The following is a 27,641-nucleotide window of genomic DNA, read 5'->3' on the forward strand; positions in this document are numbered from 1 at the left end:
CCAGAACATGTGTGTGTAGGCAGAGCTTTTGCTTGCTTTTGTGTGTGTGTGCTGTTTTATGTAACACTTTTTTGCCTATTCAGTGGCAAGATTTATCCTTCCTCTGCCAGTCTGCCTCCTCCACACTCAAAGTCTCTTGCAGAATTTATCTCCCTAACATAAATGCGCTCTCGTCTTTCTTCTTATCCTCTCAAACATATTTTTGCATAGTCAATGTTTTCTAAATCAATGAACAGATTTGAGATATATGAGAAGCTGCAATTAGGAGTTTTTTTTTTTTTCTCTCTCTCAGAAGGAGCATAATGTTTTAGTATCATGTTACCTTCTGTGCGACATGTTGCATGTATACATTGTAGTTACAGATACTCACACAGCAAAAATACTACTAGGATTACTTTCCAGCCTAAAAAAATTTAAATAAAGAGCCAATCTACTTTCTGCTTGCTATGCAAAGTTGTAACTTAATTAACTAAAGTGCATAACATTTAGGAATGCAGCTGTTTTAATCTAAATAAATTACAAATAGTTTTGCTTCTGGAGAACAAATATATAAAAAATCATAATGCATGAAACACTTTATCTTTCAATATGAATGGCTTTAATTTATGGGTCTCATCCACTAGTCATTATTTACTTTGTCTTTATCTTTCGCATGTCTTTATAACCGTTTTTCCTCCCTAATTTTACTTAAAAAGTAAAAAAAACATAGATGGCCTCAAATTACACATAATAAGAAGACTCAAAAGGATCAACCTCAATGAGGAACCTTAAGAGCAATCTAAAGTTTAAAAAAGTTTGCTATGTTTTTTTGTCTCAATAAAGTAGGCAAACTATTAGGAGCACATTCCAAGATACTCCAGTTGACTGTGGGTCAGTTGTTGTCGAGTTGTTGTCTCTCAACTGGAAGGTTGAGGGTTCGATCTCCAGCTCCTGCAAGCAACATGTCTGAGGTGTTCTTGGTAAAGACATTTAACCCCGAATTGCTCCTGCTGCTGCTGCATATATATATATTTTTTTTTATGAATGGGATTAATTACTTCTCATGGTCAATATACATAGCAACCAGGGCCATCAGTGTGTGAGTGTGAATGGGCGTTAATGTGTAGGTGTGACATGCGGTGTAAAAGCGCTTTGAGTAGTCAGAAGACTAGAAAAGCACTATTTAAGATCAAGTCCATTTATACTTTAGCCAATACCATCCATGATGCCATTATAAATCTTACATTAGCTTTTAGCTTCCTTCAAAATTGACTGCTGCATTCAAAACTGGTCCTGAACTGCTTAAAGACAAAATACATGTAGGTGATTTTAAATTCAAGAGATGTTGACCGTTTTAACATTAATTGGGCTGATAACAGGACAGCAGAGAGATATTACAAATGTCTTGGAATCTTGATTACTAATATCTTAAAATGTCTTAATTACAATAGAAAGTGGTGGTTGCTATCATTTCTTGCTAATAGTTGAGGGTTCTCTCTCTATGTGTTTTCTGAGGATTTAAAACAAAGTAAAAAATAAATGAATTAATAATGTTTTCCTTATCTGTATGAGGTCAAAACTTAAAGATTGAAAAAGAATAACAGAATTTTCATAAATAGCTCCATACATTTCAACAACCCTAAACCAGCATATCTTGCTTGAGAACTTGTACATTGAAAAAATGTCCAATGATATTGTCAAGCAGTTCATCAAATGAACCTACTGTACTTGCTCCTGATACTTGACAAGAGGGTAAATTGTGTTTAAATCATCCAGTGTTTTAGTCAGGCTTCTAACAAAGAACCTCACAGGAAGTGAAATCTGACATTGACAGCTCTATTGTCGACCACTTTAGTCATATCAAGGCTCCCCCCCCCCCCCCCCCCCCCCCCCCCCACACTTCACATTATTTCCCGTCTTTTCACCCACAACAGCACAGCTCCACACCACAGATGTGCTTCGTTTTTTCCTTGGAGAGTTCCCTTTGCAAACAAAAGCCCTCTTCCCCCTTCATCTCCCTCTGTTTCCACCCCCCTTCTGCCTCTCCCTCTGTCCATCTCCCCTGCTCTCTCTCCCCCCACAATTTCACACCATCGAGCATGCCGCGTGTATAGCTCCTACTCGCTGGCAAAAGAAACACTTCAGATCCGAGCCGTGCAGATTTTTATACAAAAAAACACAGCAGCGTTGGCTAGAAGGAGGCTGCAGTCTGCCAGCCGCACGTTGCAGAGAGGCAGTGTCAAAAAGGACGATCAAACCGAGTCCAGCAGCTCTCGTGCACACAAGACTCAAGGTAAAGGATCCATATTCATTTATTGAATGACGAGGTGTTATGTAACTCTGCTGTGGACTGAAGCTCGGAGCTTTACTGAAGTCTTTTGTTTACGGTTCATATGACTGATTATTATCTGCTGCTTTGAAGGGAGGCTTTCAGCTAAATAAAATAAAAAAACCTTGGTGATTGGACATTACTGTGATTTATTTTTGGAAATATGAATCAAAGAATAAAAGTACACAAGTATAAGCTCCATGAAAATGATTCCTACATGCTTTTATCATACAAATGTGTTTGTGTTTGTGTACACTCAGTGTGGCTTTATGTTTACATGTCCGCTAAAGCTATTTCTCATTCATGCATGCTGCAGTTTGTTTGCCTGTAAGCACGATTAAAATCCAGTTCACACCCCCCACCTGCCCTCCCCTCCCTTCATGCTCAAAGCTCTGAGGGCTTTTCAGTCCAGTAAATGTCACTCATCAGGGCTATCAAAGATGGAGTAGAGCTTTGAAGCCCACACAAGTGGCACCTCAGGCTGAGTGTTATCCAAACCCTGCCATAACACAACCCTTACTAATACTACATCCTATCAGTGGGTCAGTAGCCATCATATTTACCATACTTAAAAAGTGTTATTAACTGAGCATAAGAGGTACTGGCGAGGTTCATTGTTCCCATAGGACCAAAAAGGTTTCTACTTGAATATTCATTCCAAGGCAGGTAAATATGTAACAGACAGAAACGAACCATTGGTTTACATGGAGAGGTTGCAATTTGGTACTGTCAGAAAACGACTCAGTCAGGTGTGCTTAAAATAAAAAATAGATTTAGGACATCTCTTTCATAACATACAACCTTGTACGTTTGACCCGTCCAACACAATAAATGTTGCACAAACTGACTGATGCTCACTGATGACTTCTGATTTGCTAGGTATTCAAACCACCGCCGTGTTTTGAAGGTTTGTTTTTTTACCAATTGGCCACACGCCTGCCTCCACACAGTAAAATAGGCATGCATGTTGGGACATGTGCGAGATGTAATGTTGTATCCTCTTCTGTTACAAGTCGTACATACATAAGGTCAATGTTGACGTCAGATTTATTCCTGGTCTCAAGGAAAGTCAAGTCAAGTGTTTTTATACAGCACATTTCATTAGAGAAGGCCAAACACAATTCTATAAAAAAAAACACATGACATGAAAGGAAACACAAAAAGGAAGTATATAAATCGTTAAATAGAAATAAAATCAAAAGCTCAAGAAATACTCCAATCATTTAAGATTCAGCCAAAAACTCGTGTAAAGAGATATGTTTCAAGTGTGCTTTTGAAAGAAGACACTGTTGTGACTTGCCTTAGTTCATGTTGCAGACAATTAAATAGTTTGGCTATGATAACTGAAAAACCCCTTAGCTGATCTGGAATTCATTGTGGGTAAGCTGAGAAGACCTTTACTTGATGATCTGAGGGAGGGTCTGGTGTGTACTCAGTCAGCAGGTCAACAGCAAAGGAGGGAGCAAAGCAGGTTATAAATTGAAAAGTAGCAACTCTTTGTTTTACTGGCAGCCAGTGAAGAGTCGCTCAGATGGGAGAGATTTTTATCTGACACACAACACAGTGTGTAAAACAACAATCAGAGGTTCCCACTCTGGCCTGTTCAAGGAGGCCTTTTGTTGAGTGCAGCTGTAACAGCAGGGACAACATCAGGCTTTCCCCAAAGGTGAGCCCTTCTGCACCTCAGTGCTCTGTGCCTTCCTCATGAAGGAAGTGGGGGTGAGGTGGGTGTCCAGTGGACATGTGACGTCATGTTGTTGGGCTCTATTATGTTGGCTGTGGGGAGACCAATTATTCTGGCAGCTGTGGTTGTGTTTGGCCTTGTTCTTTTTGTTTGTTTGTTTGTTTGTTTGTTTTTTTAACAGATATCATGTTAAAGAAGCAGGTGGAACAATCATTTAGGATGGGCTGGATAATGTTCATATATACTACTGCAGCAGCAGGAGGAGATGGTGGGACACATAAAGTCCTTTCAGTTTGCTCATTGCTGACACTCTTTGATGGCTCTTTTTCTGGATGTCTCTGGAGTTGGTTGTCTTGTGTCAATCCAAGGTATTTCAAACTGTCAACAATTTTGTCTGTGTAGGCTCTCATTCATCCAGGTCGTGGTAAACATGAACCAAAGGCATTTGTCAACTATTTCCACTATTTAAAGCTGATGGTGGCTTGAAAACCATGTAATGTGCTCATTATTCAATCTCAGCCCATGAGGTTTGTTGCATGTCATCCTGCTGGCTGTCGGCTTGTTTTACGCCCATCTGTCAGTCTACACGCAAAATTCACAACTTTCTTTGCATTTTTTCCCCAAGGTACGATCTACAATGTTTAGATTGTATCTATAAAGTTGATTGTGAGTCTTATTCAGTTCAGTCATCCCTACACCAAGGTATTTCAACAGTGTTTTTCTGCCTAATTCTCTAATGGTTCTGTTTTCATTGAGATTTGTATTTCGTTGCAGCTCGATGAAAACTGTCAAAGGCAGGTCTTTGGATTTGCCCCCAGATAGAAAAAGCCATCCAGCAAACACTAGAGCAAACACATTATGTTGTAAACTGTTGGAGAGATAATTGATTCAGGGCGTATTGTGACAGTGAGTAGCAGAATTGTCACAACATGTGGTGGTTCGAGCAAGCGAGCCAGGCAACTGCTGCAGCTCAACAAAACAAGTCAGTGTGTGCTCCCTACATGCATATGACAACAGCGTTTCAAATCCTTCTCTGGAGTAATGCTTTCAGTAGACAGAGCCGCAGGCACAGGAGCCGGTCTGCTTTCTGCAATGCGAAATAAATCCCTGGAACAAACTGATTACATAAATGGATAAAGGCTGTATGTGCGATAAAAGACAGGAGTTCAGTCGCAGCACAGAGCGATAAAAGCCGAAGAGAAGACAGCACATGCTCAGATTTAAAAACACCACAGAGTACTGTACACGGCAACACCTTACATATTATGCTGCCGAGGGTTTCTAGTCTGGTGTCGAACTATGGTCCACAATGTTTACAAACACAAGTCAGCCATTTTGCTTTTCCTGGCTCAGCCACAAAAGGTATCAAATACTCTCAAATACTCTCAGGGCTCCTTTAAAATTGTATGTGTATATATGCTTTTATCCCTCTATTTAAATAAGAGTGGAGCCAAATAATACAATGACATTTTCAGAAGTTGATTCCTCCCCCACTTGTCCTAAAGAACGATCCATCATACTTGGATATGGCATACACCGAATGACAAGCTCTAATTTTATCACCAAGCAAGTTGTCCCTCCAGAAGCTATTACAAGTCAGTGGTGTGCCCTTATCATCGTGAACACCTCTGACATGCATGTGCTTTTAATAGCCCCGTCCAAGCCATGACAACGACATTTCCTTGAGTTTAATCTGACATCGCTCTGAGTCATACTCGGGTTTTGGAAGCCTTGTTTGCCCTTTTAGTCTTTAAGTAAGTTTAAGTGTTTCTTTAAGATCAGTCAACTTTGGGATTTCAAAATCAGTACCATCGATTTCAATACTGGGCTGTCAAATGATTTAAAGCGAAATTTTACGAGTAAATTGTGACTTATTGCATGTCTAAGATTGCATGCGTCTGCATTTCAAAGTCGTGGTTTTATTTAGTTTTTTGTCCTATCTTAAGTCAACATTTTCAGGTCATCCTCATGTACAGTAGCATTGGCTAATTGTGTTTTTTTTGTTTTGTTTTTGATCTGGGGGTAGTGGATGAGTACTACTTTGTAATCAGGATGCGGGTTGCTCTGGTTAACTAAGTCACTGATTTGTAGCTGTCACCTAGCTCATGCTTGACAAACGTTTCATCGAATGCAAATCATTTATAGCTTGCATTGATATATATACTGCAGACACATCATTATATAAATACTAACCCTGTCTTACCACATTCATGCACACTTAAATAAGCTAAAACGTGAATGAGCTAAACTTTATTTAATCTACAATAGAAATGTGTTTAAGTTTACTAATTCATAATATGTCTAAAGACCCCCAGAGCGCAGGCTGGGGGTCTTAAGACACATAATAAATTAATAAGAGCTCTCCAGAGTCCTGCTGTTTACACAGTTGAAAAGGACTTTCCACATCCTCAAGTCAGAGAAAATCAGATTTTTCATAATCTTCACCTGACTCTTGGAACAACATACAACATCTTTCTGACGGAAATGAACTTTTACTTTTGTGCATTTAAGAAACCTGCCTACCCATCTTGTAACTGTTTTACATAAGTGTGTTCATTTACTGCAGCTTTGTGTTCCCTTAATCATTTTAATACATTTTAGACTTTTTTTCTTACACTCTAGTTTTTATTTATTTGGAATAAGTTAAAATACAGTTAAAAGGAATAACTTATTGACGTAGCTTCATTTTAGCAGTCTTGTGTTTATCAGTGTTTGGATTCACTTCATGATTTGTTGCATGTCTTTTAATTGATTCTGTAAGAACAATAGTCATTAGATTATAAATAAAGGCTGAATAAATGAAGGAATCTTGGATAGAAAAGAAAACCCCTGACTCCAATAACGATACAATGTTCAGAGTGACATTAAATTGTACCTTCACTGTATTTGGTCAAGGTGTTAATTCTTTCTGAACCCGAAGCCATTTCTCCTCCTCTTCACGGGAAAGCAACATCGGTTCACAGAGCATCTATTCTTACCAAAGAGCGGTCATAGAATGTTTTATTATAGGTGATATGAGTAGGTGCATGTGTTTGATAATATTTCAAGGTGGCATGAATGCAAAAGAACATGAGTGTACCTCTGTGAAGAGAGGATTAAATGATTGGACACAGTTCTATTTAGAGAGTAGATGGGCCATGTTGTCAGGTTACCAAACAGGCTGCGCTGAGAAGATAATGTACCTTGTCCCTGCACGGCCTGCACAGTGCATTTCTATTCTTTTCTGGATTAAAGTATAAGCTGCTCATGCGGGTGAACGGGATACAGATTAAGTTGATAGAAATAAATAAATAAGTAAAAGGCGGGCCTGCGTTGTGGGGGATGTGATATTGACCAAACAGTACATGAGTGTAGTTTTCTTCGGACAATGTGGATGAAAATAATATCAGAGTACAACATGCTGAAAAGCTCCCTGGCAGCTTTATCCCAGGCTAACCTTCAATACTATTAGTAGTGAGAAATTTGCTCAGCTTTTACTGGGGGGGGGGGGGTCTCAGGGGACTGAAGTTATAGAAAACAATGCATAGCAAGGAAAATGAGTCACATGTGGAAAACTTTTAATGAAAATGAGAGCTCATTACTTTTATCATTAAATTGCTTTCAGAATGAGAAAACAATCATTTTGATATCACTAACGAATGAAATAATAGAAAAGTCGGCTTGAAAATCAGTGTCTAAAAATACCACAGCCTATTAACAATTAAAAAGCTATACATACGCTTTTTGAGTCATCAGGTCCAGATGTACAACATTCAGAGGAATCAGACAAAAACCACAGAGACTTACTGACATGATGTTCTATTTTGTTTTGATCAGATATATTTTCTTTTATATTATGTATCATATAGATAGATAGACAGACAGACATATATATATATAGTACTATAAATAGTACTATATAAATATAGATATATAGATGTCCTTTAGATGCTCTATTCTCAAGCCTGCCTTCTGCGTTGTCAGGACAGCTGTACTGTACGTGTGACTGTTACTCACACCTGCAGCTTTTTATAGCAACTGATTACTCAATTCATTAGCTACTGTCAGCCGTGATATCTGAATCATTTTTAAATGTCAAGCGATCAATTATTCAGTTTAAAGCGCTGTTATTGAAATAGACCTGCGGGCTGCTTAGAAATTTAGGAAAATTAAAATAAAATAGAAGAATTGTGTGATTAAAGTTGACCTATTATGCTGATAACCATTTTAAAACCCACCTGTAGTGTTTCATCGTCGGGTGCCTGTATTGAACGAGGGCAAAGTTTCAGCTCATGTGGGCAGCAGAGTAGGCTACTACTAGTCCTGCGAGTTCTGCAAGATTTTTAATGAGACGGCTTCAAGCCTCTACGTCGGCAGGTGGAGCAGGTTTTCATTGGCTGTTCTACCAGCACACAAGCAGCCCTCCCCTAGCAACCCTTGAACAATGCACTGCTCTTGTGGCGACCAGCAGCCGAGTTGTGTTTCTCATCTTCTGGTTCACCCTCTGATTAACAGGAAGTTTTAAATAAGCCCTAAAAAAGTTAACAAAAGATTCCATTGATTGACTGTTTCCAAATTTTCTAGACTGCAATATCCAAACAATACTTGTTGTCAAGGCAATCCTGACATAGAAACACAGGAATAAAGCTTCAATTAACTTTAATAGATATGGATGCACATTGCTCATTTGTGATTTAAGTATACCATACAGGAGGGATTTTAATTGCAAATATAATTGCAGAGAACAAGTTGCAGAATGAGGTTGTAAATGCAAAGCATCATGAGTTAAAGCTCCTGTGAGGGGTTTTGAGATGGCTATAAAACCAAATGAAAATGATACCAATGATTCGTCATGAACTACACAAGCAAACAAGACAAACATCAAGCAGTTTAATTGTTTGTAAAAACTTATTTTGGATTTGTGAAAAACCACCTCCGGGTAGGTGTCAGACGAAGTGATAAACGGCAGAAACCATCTTTCTTACATTTTACATGCAAAAAATTCTCAGTGGCATGTTTGGCTTTTAAAAGACGGCATGGTGAAAACTCTACTGACACATATACAGGAACATATCAGCAAAGAATAAATGGTAGTGCTTTGTCCACAAGGGGGCGCCAAAATCAGAGCAAAATCAATTTTCCTTATAGGTGCTTTAAAAACCTACAGAATGCAAAATGTACCTGGCATCCAGCCTCTTGCATTTTCTCCATATTCTATACCCTGTGTATTATCAGAAACCTTTGAAAAGTAGCTTCTTAAAAGCTGTTTTTCAGTGTCCTCTAAAAAAAACAAGAGACTTCGAAATTACCAATCGACTCAAAGGACTTGCATGAGATTAATTACGCACCTCTGCAAGTGTTCAATATGACTTTATAGTCTGGTAGCAAGACAAAAAACAGATACACAACAACATTGGCAGGCAATGAGAAGAGGTGTTTGAATTGCAGGTGCTTCTGAATTTAAATAGCATCTGGTGTCTCTTCAGGTCAGAGTGTATTTTGAGTTGTGTGTTGTCCTAGAACACACCTGAGCCATCTGAGCACGACAGATGTCTGGGATGGACAGTTATAAACATAGAATCAGTCCTAATCCTCCCTTTGTTGTTTCTAATGGCAGAAACACATCAGATGGTTTGACACATACTTCTGTAGGCAGTTGGGCATCCGCTCTGTAGGAAGGGTACACACAAATACACACAAGTAAACACACAAGTGCAAGACCACTGTGTTGTGCTTCTGTGATTAAATACCCAAGTCTAAAAACTCAACTGCAGAGAGGAAAGGAGATATGCCAGGACTTGCCAAAAGTGGACAGCGGCCCAGGCAGCCTGAGTCACGGTGCATCTTAATTAGCCTGAAAACTGTGAAAACGGTGTCTGGGAATCAATGGAGTGAGATTATACTTGAAGACATTTGGCAGTGATTACACTACAATGTGAGAGACGTCCAGATTTTTGTACATTGTCTCTTTGTTTTATCACTTATGAATGGAGTCAAAACTATCAAGAGATAACTTGTGCCTTGTTTCCTGTGTCCCTGACAGGTTCAAAACAAATTCAAGAAATGTGATTTGTGCATCTATTTTCCCTGCAAAGTATTTATATGTTGCAGGATTTCCTGCCATTACCATTAGCCTTAAGGCACTCAATAAGTCCCTTTTATTTTGCATTTGGTTACGTTATTTTGACCTAGTGTTCTCTTAGGCAATCTACAAAAATAGGTCATTCAGTGCAATTGATGCAAATGCACAGAAAACAGCTCAGTCCTCTTGCAGAGATAAGGCAAGCGCTTGACCCTGTTTCAGTAAGTAGGAAAACGAGAAGGCAGGTCGAGAGGATGACCTCAAATCAGTGAATTTATTAGCAAGTTCACAAATTAAGTGACACATGAGAGACTGCAGGAACACAATAATGATGTGAAAGTACTTCATTAGAAAATCTTGGAAATTGTCTTAAACCTAAGTGCATATGTGGGTCTAGTCTAGATTTAAAGCAACAGTATGCAATTTTACACATTAAAACTGTAGCTTCAAAGGTTGATCTAACAGTACAACTACTTTAAAGAGGGACATTAGCACCACTCCCATTTCCACAAAGCACCCAATTACCCTGTTTAGGAATCCAACCTGTAGCTCCAATCCCACATGACACCCCCTTACTCTCTTTCTCCCCATTGTCTTACTCTATTCACAGCCTGTCTCTGAATAAAGGCATACCATAAATCCCAAAAAGAGATGTTGATATTTCCAACACAGCAGTATGTGTTGAATCTAAACGATTGTTTTATCCCTTTTGCCATAGCGTTTGACATCAACCTAAGTTGTGCAGAGTATAAACTTCAACCCACACACTGCTATATAAAACAGTGTGACGTACTTAAGGAGAAAGATCCAGTTTGAGGACAAAAACGTGACCAGCTATAAATGAGCACAACCCAAAAAGTCTTATATTGAGATGACAGTTTTCTATTTTTACTCGCACTCCAGAACGAGCAGCGGGGAGATGTTTTCATCTGTGAACTTCAGTGGTGACGTTACACACACATAACGTCACAGTAAGTGGAAATATGAGCATGCATGCGCGCACCTGAGCATCCATGCATGCGTTATCATGCTGTGTAGTACAATATATACTATATATACTATATATATATCTTTAGTACAATGTGAATAATTATTGCAGAAAAACATGTCCAGAGCTTTTATTTTGTAGTTTAATGTGAGGATATTCCCCTTAGATAAAGCCAATCTTGTCATTGTTATACAAATCTCGTTTCATAATCACGTCACAGCGTGTCAGCTCAATTCCACATAACTCTGCAGGGTGTCTTCTGTCAGCATCCATGAAATGAGGACATGGAGGGAAATCTGAAAACCTGCATTGCACCAAGTTAGGTAACATCAAAGAAGATGTTCATACCCATACACACACAGAGAGACACAACTTCTGTGATCTAGATTTCTAATGTTTGATCCACAAGCCCCAGCGGGTGTCTCACACTGGAGGTCTAGCGGAAGTTGCCCGTACTTTGAAATTCATGAGGTGTGTACTTGTTTATATCTGAGACGTTAGAGTGCTGTTGCCATTTTTAGCCTATTTCCTCCAGGAGCCAGCCTCGCTGCACGGCTGAATAGATCATGCACTGTTTCCTCCTGACTACATGGATTTGTCAGGGATTGTTATAAATAGCTCAGAAGAAGCACGTGTCTGCAGCAGACGAAGTATGCAGCTCGCAACAGCCAGCGAGATTCAGATTTGTCAAAACAGAGGCGTAAAGGCGAGGACAGAGGAGAGGAGACAGATGATGCTTTTGACAGCAACTTAACAGACTCGTCAATACTTCCACATCTCTCCTCACTTATGTCAACAAGTGACCTTAGCTTTCTGTGAATGCACATGTTGACACACACACACACACACACACACACACACACACACACACACACACACACACACATTCAATCTATGTAATTTTTAAAAGCTTGCTTCCACTTCCAATGATGTACAGTATCAATGCTACAGTCGGATATGTCAATATGTTAATCTTTACATATTCCATGTTTATTCCTCGAAAAATTAAAGTTCAAATGTGTTAACACTAACAAGACACTAACATCACATACAGTCATGTCTCATTGCTACCAAACCACAATATTTTCCCAAGCTTTTTTTATTTTTTTTTAGGTACTATATGACCAAATGTTGCTGTTTTACTTTCTCTAATTTATCGACTTTATGTTGAAAGTCTGCACATGCAAAGTGATGCAAATGGGATACCAAGATCTTTATATTTTCATGATGGACAAAAGTTGTTCTGATCAATCTGAAGTTAAATTTAAGTTTTCCTCCGAGCTTAAAAGAATTCTTATAATCTGCTTCTAAATGCACTTCATGAGAAGTTTTTTGTTTTGTTTTTTATAACTAAGGTTTTTGACTTCTGTAAAATATCTCTCCATCTAACAACCAGTCATCCCCCTTTATACTTTACAAATGACAAATGTTATGAAAGAAGATGGGGAACAAAATTTCTTTTGAAAGGACGCATGAAACAACTTTAGTTATCGCCTGAAATGTTCTCTAGCATTGACCTTTTCACCAAAATATCACATGCACTCACTATGTTGCACAATGTTATAGTCGCGATGTGAGTTTTATTTATAGGCATTCCCCTCAGAGAAAGAGCCATATAGAAGATAGTGTTCTCTGACTTTTGAAGTCAATTTCATCCTTCATTTTACATGTTTTTACCTTCTCGTTTTCCTATAAAATAATAATTCCGCTATGCTGCTCTCATGTGGTGACGTTTTCTGTCTCCTGTGTGTAAATAAAGTCATCCAGACCACACTCTTTGAAATCCTTCCACGAGCCTATGGAGAAATGTGATCAAAGCCTGACCTGCACCAGCGTTCTGTGCGAAATCCAGTCTGTTTATGGCTGTACTTAAAATATCTCACCTCATTATTTTTGCCTCCCCTCTGAAAATAAACATGCATTAACAAATGAAGCTCTCCTTCAGTCGATGAGTCACACAGACGACACACAAAACTACCTTTCCAGTCCAGTGCTTCTGCTGCCTTATATAAAACATCTGATGCATAACATAGGAGTCTGGAGGGAATGAAAGCATTATATCTGCAGTGCATCCGGAAACAAGCTGAAAAAAACGTCAGTGTTTTGCATCCTGACATTTATGAGGTGGGAATATGGTGGAAGGAAATGTTTGTGAGTTACTCTCCAACCCAACCCCACCCTCCAAAAAAAGTTATTTGAAGGAAGAATGTGAGACTTTTTGTTTTCTGCTTTATTTATGTGTAAAATGTTGTTCTTCCTTTAAAATAAAGTCCAAAAGATTTCATTCCTCAGTGGAGTTTTTTACGTTCTAAATGCAAAAGCTCTTATTTACCCCTCAGACACAAAGTGTTGATTGCAAGCAAAATGCAATTTGATTTTCAGAAACCTGATATATTAATCCAACAGAAAACAACAGAGCACATGCTGTCTCTGACACACACACACACAGACACACACACACACACACACACACACACACACACACACACACTTACAATAACAACCACTGATGGACAACAGGAAGGAACATTTTTAAAGAGCTTTGGCCTTCAAGAGGCTGCTGTAGTCTATTAATTCTGGCAAATGGCTTTCATATTGTTAATAAAGAGTACATTTCATGCAATGTTCCCAATTCTAGGTCCAAGCATCCAAACAGTCCACCGCTTTAAGCTACTACTGCACTGATACCATCCAAAGTAGGCTGAAATAGCAGCTTTTTTAAGGTGAATGATTGGAAGAGTGGATGATCAGGAAGAAGGACATTTTCTGTCAACATTGCATTGCAGATTTTACATAACCCATTTTCCACAAAACATACAACCACAAATTGATTTCTTGCATCAGAGAAAAACATGTTTCAGTAGGAAGGATTTGATGCAGCCGGTCTCTGTGCTTTTAGCATCATTAGAAGTGACACATATCCAAGGCTTTCTCAATCCAATGGCCCTGTGTCTGGACATCACTTTTAAATATGCAATCAAAAGCTGTCAGTGTAAAAATGTTAGTCCTGGTGAGATTCAGAACAAAAATAAATGCATAATTTTCTTTTTAAGTCATTGGTCTCATGTTCTTTTTTTTCTCATCGCTAAGCCACAAACACAAAGAACATTACTACTGCTTCTTTGAAATGTCACTTGTAATATTTGTCTGGTTACATCAAACAGGTCACGTTGTGTATCCAAAAGAGAAATCAAGTGCCCGAGATTAAGACAGTACAAATGTACCCCCAAATGGAAATTAAAAACCACTAACATTTTACAGTACTTATAAAAACATTTGGTAGTAGTCATAAAATCCAGATCGATTTCAAAATAATTCTTGCTAATAAAATATTTTTTATTCCTAGAGAGATAATTCTTCATTATTTTTGTTTAGCGCTTTTCATTCACAAACATGCTGACAGACGGGGCTCGATCAGCTAGGTGTCCTACTGTCAACACAAAATTTCGACCATTTTGAGCTTCTGCTGTGGTTGCTTATCAGCCCTCGAAGGGCCCCTAAGTGGCTGGGGGCCTCTAGCAGTTGCCTTTTAGGACAATTGACCATATAGCTTAAAGATCAATGCACTCAGGTACATTTTACCCATTGGGGGTTTCTTAGTATGCAGCGACTCCCGGCGGTGCTGTTGTCTATAATGCATCTCATTGTGGTTTTGCTTTTGTTATGTCTGGCTATGTGATGTCCGTCTTTCTCCCTGCCCTCCCATCTCTTTGGCGATAGAGATCTTGATCTCAACTTGATAACCTGGTTAAATGAAGATGACTATAAATATAATACACACCCAAGAAAGTGTCATGTTCATGCACAAGCTAAAAGGACAACAGACATTTATAGGTTGTGAGATTCCCTTTAACGCAGACCACACAGAGACTTATGTGAGGCTCAATGAATAAATGGACTATTACACCATGTTCTCAAAGAGATGGAAAATCAGCCACACTGTCACAGATACTGTATAAGGACCATCTTAATGATTAGTTCACAATATTCTCTTTTTTTTTCAGCCCAATAACTAAATGAATATATAATAAATAAATTCAATTAGAATTAGCATTAATGTGGAACATTATTCAACATCCAAAGAATTAAGAGTTGCAAACACAGTTGCATACTCTGGGAGAATTCAAGCTACAGCCTGCACAGAAAATCAATAGAGACATTTCTTGCTTCGTAGCTCAGCCTCAGCAGCACTCACCTACAGTCGGGAAATGTAGTGTGGGTGGTTTTCCTACATTCTGTGGACTACTCACAAAGTTTCTTCTACAAACACAATTTATGCAGATAAGAAACCATATCAGGATGTGAAACTGGACATCACAGATGTCTGAAGCTCCCTTTTGAATGAGGCAGAGCTGTACTGAATCAGCTTTTTGCATATGGAGTTGCACCTGTTGTCTATATCGAGTCCAATCAGATCGTCGCATCGCTCTTCATCTCGCTCTTGCTTCTTACAGCCGCTGTATTCATCAGGTTTCCTATGCACCTTTTGCATCGCTTACATAAATAAACCTAAAGAGGCCGCCGAACTGCATTAAGCTCAAGCATTTTAAATAGCCGTCTCAGCAACAATCAGAAGAGTATGCCTGCAGAGTTTTATCCAGGGCATGTAACTGATCATCAATGGAGTTTGGTTTTTAGATTCATGCAGCTCAAAAACACGAAGGCAATGTTTTCTCAGCTCTGTTTGCATTGCATGTGTATATTCCTGGTGTTGGCTGATGCTATTTAAAGTGACAAACACACCCATGAGTCATCATCTGCAAACACTGCACACATCACAGGGCTCTCTTCTCTTTCTTCAAAGGCATTAGCTGTATGCTGAGGTATACCATCTGAAAGGGAAAAAACACTGAGTATCGTGCATTGTCTCCTGGCAGGATCAGCACCATGAAGACCAGACTAGGCTGCCTCTCACACAAGTCTGACTCCTACAGTGACTTCTCCGAGTTCCTTCCTCCTGCCCACGAAACCACGGCCAGGTGTCTGAAGTGAGTCTGCCAACAATCCTTTATCTAATCCTGTGGGACTGCATTGTTACACAGGCATCTGTGGTGTTAAATAACTCGGATACTGGACTTAGCCACCAAAGTTTGCAAGTTAAATTAAACTAACAATTGTATAACATTTGAATGGAAAGCTTTCAGGAATTTAAAAGTTATTTAGTGTTTAAGGATATTCCGTACTGTAATGCCCTGCACCTCCTGTCAGCCATTTGCCAAATGCTGCTTCATAAATGTTATCAAATATTTGCATAGTAATCTTTTCTCTGTGAATTTTATGTTGGTCTGTGCAAGACAACAAAGCCCTTGGAAGTAACAGCTTGTACTGTACAGAAAAAAATTGATTAAACTAAGCTGCCAGATATACTGCTGTGAGAACTGTGTTGTATGAAAATCAAAGAAAGGTGCAAAGCCAGTCAGGTCATAATGGTTGTCCATGCCTTCTTATTATTTTAAGTCATGCTTTCCATTCCAATCTGGACTGTCAGTATTAAGGATCCTTAATGTTCACAGCAGGGTATTAAACAAACAAACTAATTCTCCATATAACCTCCATCTACCTAAATAGTTGGGTGTATAATATTAAAGCATCCCCTTTAATCTTCTAGATTACCATCACGGTTGCACCACTTCATTAAAATATGAACAAATAGCAGCTGCTGTTCTCCTTCTTCTACCTCCTCTTCTTCCTCCTTCACAGTCTCTTGCAGAGTGGCAGCTGTGACCAGAGACATCGTCCATTCAACTGAGCTGCCCTTCAATGATACATGCAGCTGCATCTTGTGTTAGAAATGCATGAACCCACAGCGGTTGGTTTTGTATCTTACTCAAGCAGTTTCCTTTTGCTTTTCTCTCCATCAGACTGTCTACAGACGAGGTTGTTCGATGGTCCGAGTCCTTTGAACATCTTCTCTCGAACAAATGTAAGTACCAAATGTTATTTAACAAAGGGAACGGTCTCCTCTGCCACATATAGAATGGACAAATAGGAACATTAAAGCCACCTCTGTGAAGCTGTAAAACGTTATTTCCCTTTCTCTTTATCAGATTCTATTTTTCACTCAGGACAAGCAGAGTCCAGTTTTTCTCCCTGCGAGCCGCTCTTATGTAAGGGCCTTATCACTGTGCTGTGAGGGCTCCTTGCTGCATAATGAGTCACACACTTGTCTCTAACCTTCCCCTCGGACCAAACACACCCTGTCACAAACTCACCCACAAACACACATCTACACAACCAGGTCGGGGGGTTTATTTTCAGACAGCTAACAAGCTATGTGATGTAGCATCAGCGGCACAAACCCACTGAACTGAACAAGCAGAATAAAGGACGCAAAAATGATTCAGTGCTTGTTCATGTTCTAATATTTCTTTATTGACTTGATGACGAACATTAAGCACACACACTCTTATGAAGATGACACAAAGTCGATCCAAATCTGCTGCTATCTTGCGTGGTCGATGGTGAATAGTGGTCTTGTGTAGGTTATGGAGTATGCCCACTTATTTTTCCCTGTCCATCGGGTATACACATCTCTTCTGATGCACACCAATGATTAAGTGACAATATTGAGTAGTATGCTGGATTTCTTTTGCAGGATGGTAAAGTAACGAACCTCTCTACTCTAATTGGCAAGAACACATGAGCTCAAAGAGTAGTTTTATCTGTCCCTGTTTATAACAGAGGCTGGTTATACTCGAATGAATGGCTCACTTCAAAAACATTTGGGGGGATAATTAAGAGTACGGTACACTCACTTCTTTAGACACCACTTCATCATTCATTGTCAAGTTTCCTCTTGTGCCTCCAAACTTGAAAAGGAATGATCTTCTACCACCCAAAGGACTGGACTCCACTCAAACAGTCAGGTTTTAGTTGAGCCTTGAGCTCAGTTTAGGTGAAACTTAAGAAAAAAGAAAATACAAACAAATGTTAACAAGATAAAGAGTGAGAGAAGGAAGAGGAGGTTGCAGCCATAGATGCTGGTAAAGTGCAGCTTCTGATGGCACTGCAAGAAATAAAAGCATATTTGGCAGTTGACAGGTGCTCATTTCAAACCCTGCACCGAACCCCAAACTGCTTCGAGTGCCCCCTTAGGCAGCCCTCTCAGTCTGACTTCTGTCCATGTTTAGTCCAGAAGTCTTGTTGGGACATGTTTGTATTTCAGGCATGTGTGTGAGTAGCCTCTTGATAACAGGGGGTGAACCAGCGTTTCCCCTACGGTGTTCAAAAAGTTTATACATTTAATAAAATATATCAACAAGAAAAGTTAAGCTGGTTTATTCAGCTTGAAAAAAAGATCTTATCTTAGCATGTTCTTTGACAGCTGTAAGTTCGTTTTTATTTTCCATTTTGTGTTATGTAACACAAACATTTTGATCTCAAAGTGAACTGAAATAACATCTTATTTCCAAAGATAAAAGTCAGTGTCATTTGAGTGACGTTTCAGTGCTTGAGATCTTAGTGCTTCGTCTTAAATTCTGTTTCAAACTTGAGCAGAAAGGACAAATGAATCCAATGTGTTTATTGTGTTCTTTTTTCACAGGTACATTTAATAGTTTAGTCCAAACCTGCAAACCACACATGCAGCACTTTTCATTCAGGTCTGTAATCAGAGTGATTATTTCCATCATATCAGACGTAGTGCTAACAAAGACGAGGAGACAGAGCATGCCTGAATGAAAAGAGGCTGTTAGCATCCTGCACTCACATGAACATAAGTCTGTATGTTCTCTGCAAGGTTATGACATAATATAATAATCCTTAGAGAGATAATGTCACACTCAGTTGTTACCGAGGTGAGAACAGAGCCATCGCCAGAGCGCCCAGTGTCATACAGCGGTGTTTCCTGTTTCAATTGACCAACTATGAGTGAGTTAAACTACAGCATACTGTATGTACATCAAAACACACAAATACATGACATAAGTAATGTCGCATCACTGAGACACAGCACTGAATGTTCCCTTTAAAAGGATATCAAATTGACCTCAGCTTTGATTTGATTTTAGGAAAGGAATATTGTGTTACATTGCTGCATCGTAGTGTCACTGTTCAATGTGTAAAGCTGACAGTGTGACTGCTTGGAGCATGACCTGATCAAAATGTCAGCTGTTACATCTCGTGTTCGTGCGAGGACATTCTGTGAAGTTGACAAGAGCTGCGATTTCCAAACAAATTGTGTCGGAGTTGCATTGTTCGTATTGTAGTTTTTCAAATCATGTAATTTAAAAGACGTAGGCATAGCTTTGGTTATGTAAGCCTTCGATGTGTTGTTTGGATAATGTGTTGTCGGGTCTCAGTGAGCTGATCACTCCTGGGTCTCCGATTATTCTATCAGTCCCGGCTGCCTTGTGTTGCCTTTATTACTGTCAGCTGCTCTTAGGCCATGAGCGACGACTCGTGAGCATCACAGACACCTCTGTGGCCGAAATGTCCAGGGCAGTGTCACTTTGAACCGTTAGCGCAGACAGCGAGGGCGGAGACAGCCGATGCTGAGGACGTAAAGGGGCAGGAGAGGATGGGGGACGTCTCTGAATGGTGCCCCCTGATGGATTTTAAGGTTAAAGTTAAACAAATAGCCCTGTTGTTCCATTTTATACTCGCCACATTTCATGGTAGACCATTTACATTATTTGATAATCAATCTGCACAATTCTCTCAGTCCACTTTACTCGGTACAGTTTGTTGAGTTGGATGACAGTTTTTTTTTTTTTTTTTTAGGGTTTGATGAGGAAAGCTGTTACCCCATATACTGTATGTCACGTACCCCAAGACCAGCCAGTAGAACATTTTAATTGCATCAGCAACATTTCAACCTGTAAATGGTCGTGGCTAAGCATATTTTTTAACACAATGTGTAAGATTTGATTACTTTGAACTCAGATGTCAAGCTTTGGACCCGACTTCATCAACATCACTCCTTAATATATATTCAGGTGTTTTCGCTGAAAGAAGTGGTCTGGTGGTTTAGTAACTCTTTAAGCTCAAGTCCAAAGATACTCTGCCGTCAGCTCATTAAGTCGCCTCGCTTCATTGACTTGGTTTATGTTTAAGTTGTGTGAACCCGCCTGAACCCTGCTCTACATTCTTGGTTCAGTCCTAACACTAGCCTGCGTCTTATGTGGATGTATTACAAAAATCATCCAAATACCAAATTCGCCGATCATAGAACACTTTTACGACCTTGTCCCAAAGTTATCACCCTTGACCTTACTGAAATAATGCAATTCAATTAATAAAACTTTATTTGGGGGGGGCAATTCAAAGGCACACAGAGCCGCAAGTGAACGACAGTGCAGGTGTACTAAAATTCAACAAAGAGAATAAAGTGCTGAAAGCGTGAACATTTAAATACAAAACAAGAAAGTTAAACATGAAAAAAGATATCAGGAGTTGAGGGGCTGGACAGCCCTGGGGACAAAGGTTTCTTTTCTCCTCTAAGGCTTTTAAATGTATTATGTCCATGGCTGTCTCCTCTTCAAAGTCTGACGCAGCTTCTAGTTGCAAGGAACTATGCAGCGTCAATAAGCACTGTGGAGTTGAGAGGTTTGAATTCGTGCCAACATCTTCCCTCTCTGTGACCTTTGGAAAAGTCATAGTGATAGATCAAGTGATAGATTATGAAGGGAACTAAAAACCTTTCTGTTACATGTTCCAAAAAAATCCAAAAAGAAATTGGCAGTACCTTAAAAAGCTGTTGTTGCCTTTGGCGTCTGTGTTTGGGCCATTTACCCCGAAACACTGTGGTCCCATAAGTCAGAGTGTTTCTTTGTAATTAGCCAACAAAAAACCTGCATGAACACTCACACATTAAGAGGTGTTTATCCATGTCTGTGTGAGCAGCTAATTGAATATGAACAGATGGAGCGTCCTCTCCTCTAAGTCCAGCTTATTGTGTAAACAGCAGAAAAAAAGCGGGGTGTACATGACATGTCAACATGACCCGGGATGTAAGAAAAACATCCCCCTCCTCTGTGATACCATGAAAGGGGGGCACATAAATTGATCACTTATCTTGACTGACGAAGACAGAATCAGAAAATATCTGTGGGAGTATTTTGTCCTGATTTGTTCGTGTGTTCTGATCAAGAGAGCCGTTTCCCGCTTCTGGGAACAAGTGTGTGTATTCACTAGAAAAACATCAACAAGTGATGAAGGACATTACCGAATGTCACATGATGCAGAAGGAGGGGAATAAACATGAGAGGAAGTTCTCATATGCTGTATACGGAAATAGGTGCCACACTGCAGTATCAATCATGTTTCGTTGTGCTGCTGTTTGTTTGTTGTTCTTGTCTTTACCTCCCTCCCTTACGCTCTGATTCATGTGTCCCTGGGCAGATGGTCTGGCCGCTTTCCGGACGTTTCTCAAGTCGGAGTTCAGTGACGAGAATATCGAGTTTTGGATGGCCTGCGAAGAGTATAAAAAGGTCAAGAGCTCAACCAAGCTGGTGTCAAGAGCAAACAAGATCTTCAAGGAGTTCATTGATATCCAGGCACCCCGGGAGGTGTGTTCTCCTCACTTAATGATGCTAGAAAAAAAAGTCTTTTGAAACATCAATACACAAATCTGAATCAAAGTACCTGTTTCTTTTTAGCATTGACCTTAAATTTAATGACATTTTACCCCAACTAAAGCTTAATTATGTGCCCAATTCCCCACACATTTAATCAATCTGTATTAATAAAGTGTTAATTCATAAGAAGTTTGATCTCTTATCTTTAAAAAAGCAGGTAAAAGAAGACCTCACTCTGTGTTATATTATCTACAAAGACCTCATCCATCACGAGCACTAAGCAACTTTTAGCAATGGCAAAAAAAAACTTCCTTTGAGAAGCAGAAACCTCGAGCAGAATCACACGCTTGTTAGCCATCTGCCCAAGCTGTGTTGGGTTTGGAAAGTATGATAGAAAAAGACAAACAGAGTAGCAACAGCGACATGAATAAGATGGATTTGAAGCTACAATCAGTGGCGGTTCTGGGCTCTGTTGGAAAAAATCAATTGGTGGCCCCTCCAACCAGCAGTCATTATTATTTACCTCTTTCTTTTATCACTCCCAGATAGATATTTACTCTAAATTTTCTTTCATTGACAAATTTTGGTTTTCACAGCAATATTGCATGCAATGCTTCGGGGCATTGAGAATGAGTCAGAACGTTTGTCCGCTGTCGAGGGCCCCCCTACAGGCCATTTCACCTGATCGAAGTTAGTTGGTTTTTTTTGGACTAAATGTTTATAAATACTTGGACAATGTAAAGTTGTGTTCGTCAGGGTAATTGATCTATAATATATTAATCAAAAATCTCCATTATTTAACTTCAACTGTCGATGTCTGTCTGAATGGATAGCATGCAAGCAGGCTGAGTGGGATTGCGATGTAATTTAATGTTATGAGAGAAGCGACTTCAGGATCTATTTATACCTATATTATAGCTTGACCTACTTTTATTTTGAGAGCAAACCTTAGAGCCTGAGTTCTCCCAGTAAGGACATGGTTGCTTTGACATGTCACTTCTCCTTAAATGCACTCTGTTAGGAGATTGATGGTTGGTATTATTAGTCATGCTGCTGTAAATTAGTAGCTTAAATCTCTTCTGGATTTGAACAGCTATCCTAAACACTTTAATAGACAGGTGTAAATGGCTACAGAGTAGCTCAGTGTCACACATGGGTTAATGGGAATGTTTACTCTCTCCATCCATGCAGGTAAACATTGACTACCGCACCAGAGAAAAGACAAAGCAAAGCCTGGAAGATCCGTCCCCAACAAGCCTCAATGAAGTCCAAGCTAAAGTCTACAGCCTCATGGAGAAAGACTCCTACCCACGATTTCTCAGGTCCAAGATGTACCAGGATATGGTCAAAAGGGCGCACGCACAAAGCCAGCGAAGGTCTGTTTGACAAAAAAGTTACAAAGACCACCGAGGACTGAAAACTGGACCTACACTGTAAATTATTCATTAAGCCTTTCATCTCTGAATACTGTGAACCTGCAAGGATGGAGCAACGTTGCTTGACTTTTTTCTTTGTTTACACCAGCTCCATGCATGCAACCCCCTGCAAAAAAAAAGATGTGTCTTGGTGGACGGCCCTGAATGGTACAGAGAAGGAGATTTGATGAGAATAAGATAACAGTTTGAGGTCTGATGTAGTGCTGGGTGATTTGTTATTAAAAAATGAGAATTTCTCGAGCAAGAAACAAATGAGATTCCGAAAGCCCTTTCTCATCTTGTAGACCTGTTTTAAAGCGATGACATTTGGCAACGTAGCATAAGTCGGCAGGATTTCCTTAAAGCCCCTCTTGGGGCGCATTTGGGTGGTTATCAATAACTGATGTCTTTCAAGGATCTACAAAAAGCAAACAAGACATAAAAAGGATATGCAGCATTTTTATCCAGTAGATGCTCAAGTTACTCTCGTTAGCGTTAATGCTTCATAATAAATGGGTCTGATTGATTGAGGCTCCACACATTCAGTGCTTGTAGGAGACAATAATTTTAAGAACTGTGTGGATATCGTTCTATCTCCTAGAAATGAATATTCTAAAATACATCATGAGTTTTTATTGCCCAGCACTATTTTCTCCTCACCTGGGATATTTTGTGAACTAGACACTGTGGAATGCAGGTGAATAGCCCTTTTGTGGTAGTTTGTATGTTTACAATGAACAATTAAAGTGAGTGACCACTTAATATCTGAAACTGTGCCAAACTATATTGCACTTGATATAGCTACATAATCCTGTGTGTTGTGAATTCTTAGCAGGTATTCTATGTGACAATAAATGTGGAGTCTATTTAAAGGGGTTATGTTGATTTGCTTTTCAGTCACTCAGTTCAGAAAGTGGAAATATGCTGCCATTCCTGTTTAAGTTCCTGTAGAAGGTATAAAGAGAGTGACCCATTGGACCAAAGACTGACAACAGGGAATCGTTACTTCTAATCAATGGTATCTTTTCCATGAGATTTGGTTTGGAAACATGTCCATGGAGATATGTCCTTGAACCAAAGAAGCATCATCATTACCTTAAAGAAAAAAAAAATTAGAAAAAGGACTTCATGCATAAGTTAGAAAGCTAAATAATTCGGAAAAAAAATCAGCAGCTTGCATAACTAATGTGCTAAAAATAACTTGATCAGCGATGCTTCATTAACCTGGATATTCCAATTGGCTCTCCCAACCCAGTGCTAAGTGAACTGAAAGCGACAGCCCGACCCCTCACGTAAAACTATCTGTTCTGGATTGAAAATGATGTTGTGCAAAATTATTCTCTATTTTCAGCATGATGCAATACTCTGAAAAACTTTTTTTGATATTCTTTGATTTGTATACGATGTTGTGAAAATGACTGCAAAAAAAAAGAAAAGCGAAACCTATATTTAGAAAAACTCAATAACATGAGTAATGTGTTTGCTCCCTCAGCATTTGCACTTCCTTTACGATTACCTGATTTAAAAGACATCCTTAGTATGTTTTAGGTGGGATAAATATTTCCCTTATTGCATGAGTACTGTATGGGAAATCTGTTGACTATACAACTATTGGCTGGAAAAACATATCACAACCTGATATATTTATTGTACCTGTGATCCAGATTAATGTAACCTCCCACCATTATATTTTGGAATTAAAAAGGTCTGCATCCGTGTTTTGTGCACTGCGTGACTTCATTCCCATAATGCCAAGAGGGGTATTAGAGGTAAATGCATTCATCCAATCATCAGAACAGACTGACCTGAATTTCAATTCCATTTTATAACAGCGATGAAACCAGACAAAAACGTCTTTAATAAATGAGAACCCAAATCCTCAATCTGGGGATGATTCATCATTTTATTCCTGCATTCTTTTTTTGGATAGGATTAAGGATTATAATTCACCAATTCTTATTGGAGTTGGTAGCGGGGATGTAATACACATTTTGAATAACTGATGAGCAGGAAGTCCAGTTAATTGCTGTGAAATTGGAAAAAATAAAAACTTCTTTCAACATCCAAATGTTTACATTTCACGAATTAAGAGGTCAGATATTGGAGCTGCGCTGTACAGCGTTAGTTGTAGTCAAGACCATACTAACTAAGACCAAGACATATCTGAGGACGAGACAAGACCGAGACATTTAGAAGAGCGAGACAGAGTCAAGACCGAGGCCATAAATTTCACCGATGTGATCAACTTCTGTGCAGCAGGCGTGTCACTCACTGAGACCGTAACACCGGGGGGATAAAAGTTGAAGTTATTGGTTCTTTTAGAAAGAGGCATTTTCCTTCCGATCACAGTAATGACAGTAAATAGCCATCAGTGGTGGTTTTGACGGGTCTTGATCTAAAATCCAGAGTCCGCCCCATACAGAGAAAAGACCGAGTAAAAACTGCTTTCCATTCTGACACGAGACAGAGAACTTCAAAAAGTACTCTCGAGCCTTGAATATTCAGAAACAACGGAAAAAAAAGACTTGAGACCAAGACCGATGACTCACAAAAAGAATGAAAGAAAAGAATCCCCCATAAACTAAAACCAGAACCATAATCAAACATTCATGAAACTATTTCTACACAGCATCAGCACCACTAGCTTTAGAAAGCACTCCCCTTTCATATCTGGGGCACTTGTGGGATATAGCTGCCCACTGTGACATTACACATCCATTAACTTTGCTGCTGCTGATGTGTTTGTCACTCAGGGAATGGAAAGCGTGAATGTGGGACAGCATTCTGCTCAGCAGACACAACAAGCGAATATGTGGGCCAGCAGACTGCAGACAGGGCAGACTCACATCGAGAAACTCACGCCGGCATGAAATGATGACTGCTTCGAATGATCTCTGCTGTGTAAATTATAGTGTATATATCTGGACATCAGTGGCTGAGGAAACGATATGTATCAGCTATGGGCTTTCTAGACGGGATCAGATGTGAATACAGAGACTTGTGGTGTAAAAAAAACACACACTTACACTTAATGGCTAAATGGAGCTGAAAGGCAAACACACGACTGCATAAACAGGAATAAGGTCAGTGATTCCACCCGAAAAAACCTTGATTACTTTTTTGAAAGTAAGAAAGCCTTATGTTCATGTTGACCCAAGCTCGACAAGCGGGTCAGCACGCATCACAGTCCTGGCACTTCTTGCCCACCTGTCAAACACTGCCAATAGTTTTCTGAGGTCCATTTTGAATGTGGATTATTTTATTAGACCTAAAAAAAATTTTTAATACAAGGGTCTCTATGTGACGCTCATTTCACCCTCAAAATGGAATAATAAAGAACAAAGGCAAATTTTTTTTTTTTTTCTTAATCCTTTTTTAAAAAAAATTAAATTAACAGCATGCTATTTTGTCCCTTTAGAGGCACCGTAGGTCAGCCTATATGTAGTATCGCTGTGTGTTCACAGTAATGGAAGAGAACACTGCTGGGATCTTGAACGCTTCATGACACTTTGAAAAACTCTCAGACTGCTAAGCTGATGCCTCTAAAGTAATGTTGTTGAACATTTCCCTTTTTCTCGCTCTGCAGTTTCCTTTAGTTTTTTCATTTCTTTTTTGATCTGTAACGAGCTCCGTTTTCTGCTGTTAAGTTAATGTTGTAACTCGATCCACTCAAAGTACCTTGGTACCTTTACATATACATGCAAGTTTATATACGAAATGGTGGTAATGTACCCTTAGATTAAAAGGGGTTTGAAAGTGTTTTCTAATTATTATGAAATTAAACATTGTGCAGCCCTGCATTACACAATGAGGCCACTAATATTTTTAATATTTCTTGAACCTAAATGTGCATTATATCTTGCCTAAGGACTTCTGTGCACAACAGCACAGGAAAAAAATAAAAAATAAGATCAATATAACAAATACATTCCCCAAAAATGTACACCGCTAATTGCTTGTATTCATTATAAGCCGATAAATGTCAGTCAACAGGCTAACTTATTATAAACACAACAGATGGATTTCACTGGATTTTAAAATGTAATAAGGGAAATGAACTTCCTATTTCAAACTGTGTCAAATAAACAAGGTGTCAGCGTCAGTTATTGCACCAGTATTGCTCACTCTTCATCCTAACCCTTTTGTTTCCCTCAGTTCTCATCAGGATCTCTCTCTCCTCTCGCTCGCTCTTCCTCCATCTCTTTGTATCTGGCCTGTTTATCAATAGTAAACACAATACCCATGGTGCAGCGCTGCCATTACTATGGATCATCACGGGGCGTATGAGAATAACAGTTGATTAGTCGTCCTGTTCAGCTCAGAGATAAACAACAGAAGCAGTGCAGGAAAAACAACCACACAAATTGAATTTGCCGTTTTACCAAATCACTCAAATAACAGGATGCGTATTTCATCTGATGCTCACATGACCACGAGGAAGACGGATGTGAACATAGTGTTCTATTAGAAAATGTTTTCAACACAGAATTAAATAAGTCTTTGTAATGTAGATCCAGCTTGTGGGGACAAATCCACAGAGGTTACTATCAGTCAACATCACAGTTCAGTTTGAATACTCTCAAGTTACAGTTAAAGGTAGACACTTTGGTACAAGGCCAAATATTAATGTATAATTATATGAATATATGTTAAAGTGAATATGTTTTG

The 27,641-nt window shown here is 39.2% G+C and overlaps 1 protein-coding gene across 1 annotated transcript; it reads left to right on the forward strand.

Moving 5' to 3' along the window:
• The first annotated feature begins 1,911 nt into the window (after window positions 1-1,911).
• LOC306827981 (regulator of G-protein signaling 8-like) lies at window positions 1,912-24,392 on the forward strand. Its single transcript, XM_079350133.1, has 5 exons — window positions 1,912-2,272; window positions 15,919-16,029; window positions 16,903-16,964; window positions 21,383-21,549; window positions 22,750-24,392. Exons 2-5 carry the CDS (start codon window positions 15,929-15,931, stop codon window positions 22,942-22,944), a joined length of 525 nt encoding a protein of 174 aa, XP_079206259.1. The 5' UTR covers window positions 1,912-2,272; window positions 15,919-15,928; the 3' UTR covers window positions 22,945-24,392.
• The last annotated feature ends 3,249 nt before the right edge of the window (window positions 24,393-27,641 follow it).

The sequence above is a fragment of the Symphodus melops genome (genome assembly GCF_947650265.1).
Source record: "Symphodus melops genome assembly, chromosome: 8".
In the NCBI taxonomy this organism is placed as follows: domain Eukaryota; kingdom Metazoa; phylum Chordata; class Actinopteri; order Labriformes; family Labridae; genus Symphodus; species Symphodus melops.

Coding starts and splice junctions, on each gene's coding strand:
- LOC306827981 (XM_079350133.1), top strand. CDS start 15,929: ATGAAGACCAGACTAGGCTGCCTCTCACACAAGTCTGACTCCTACAGT. Junction 16,030..16,902: donor ACCACGGCCAGGTGTCTGAA/GTGAGTCTGCCA, acceptor TCTCTCCATCAG/ACTGTCTACAGACGAGGTTG. Junction 21,550..22,749: donor ATATCCAGGCACCCCGGGAG/GTGTGTTCTCCT, acceptor CCATCCATGCAG/GTAAACATTGACTACCGCAC.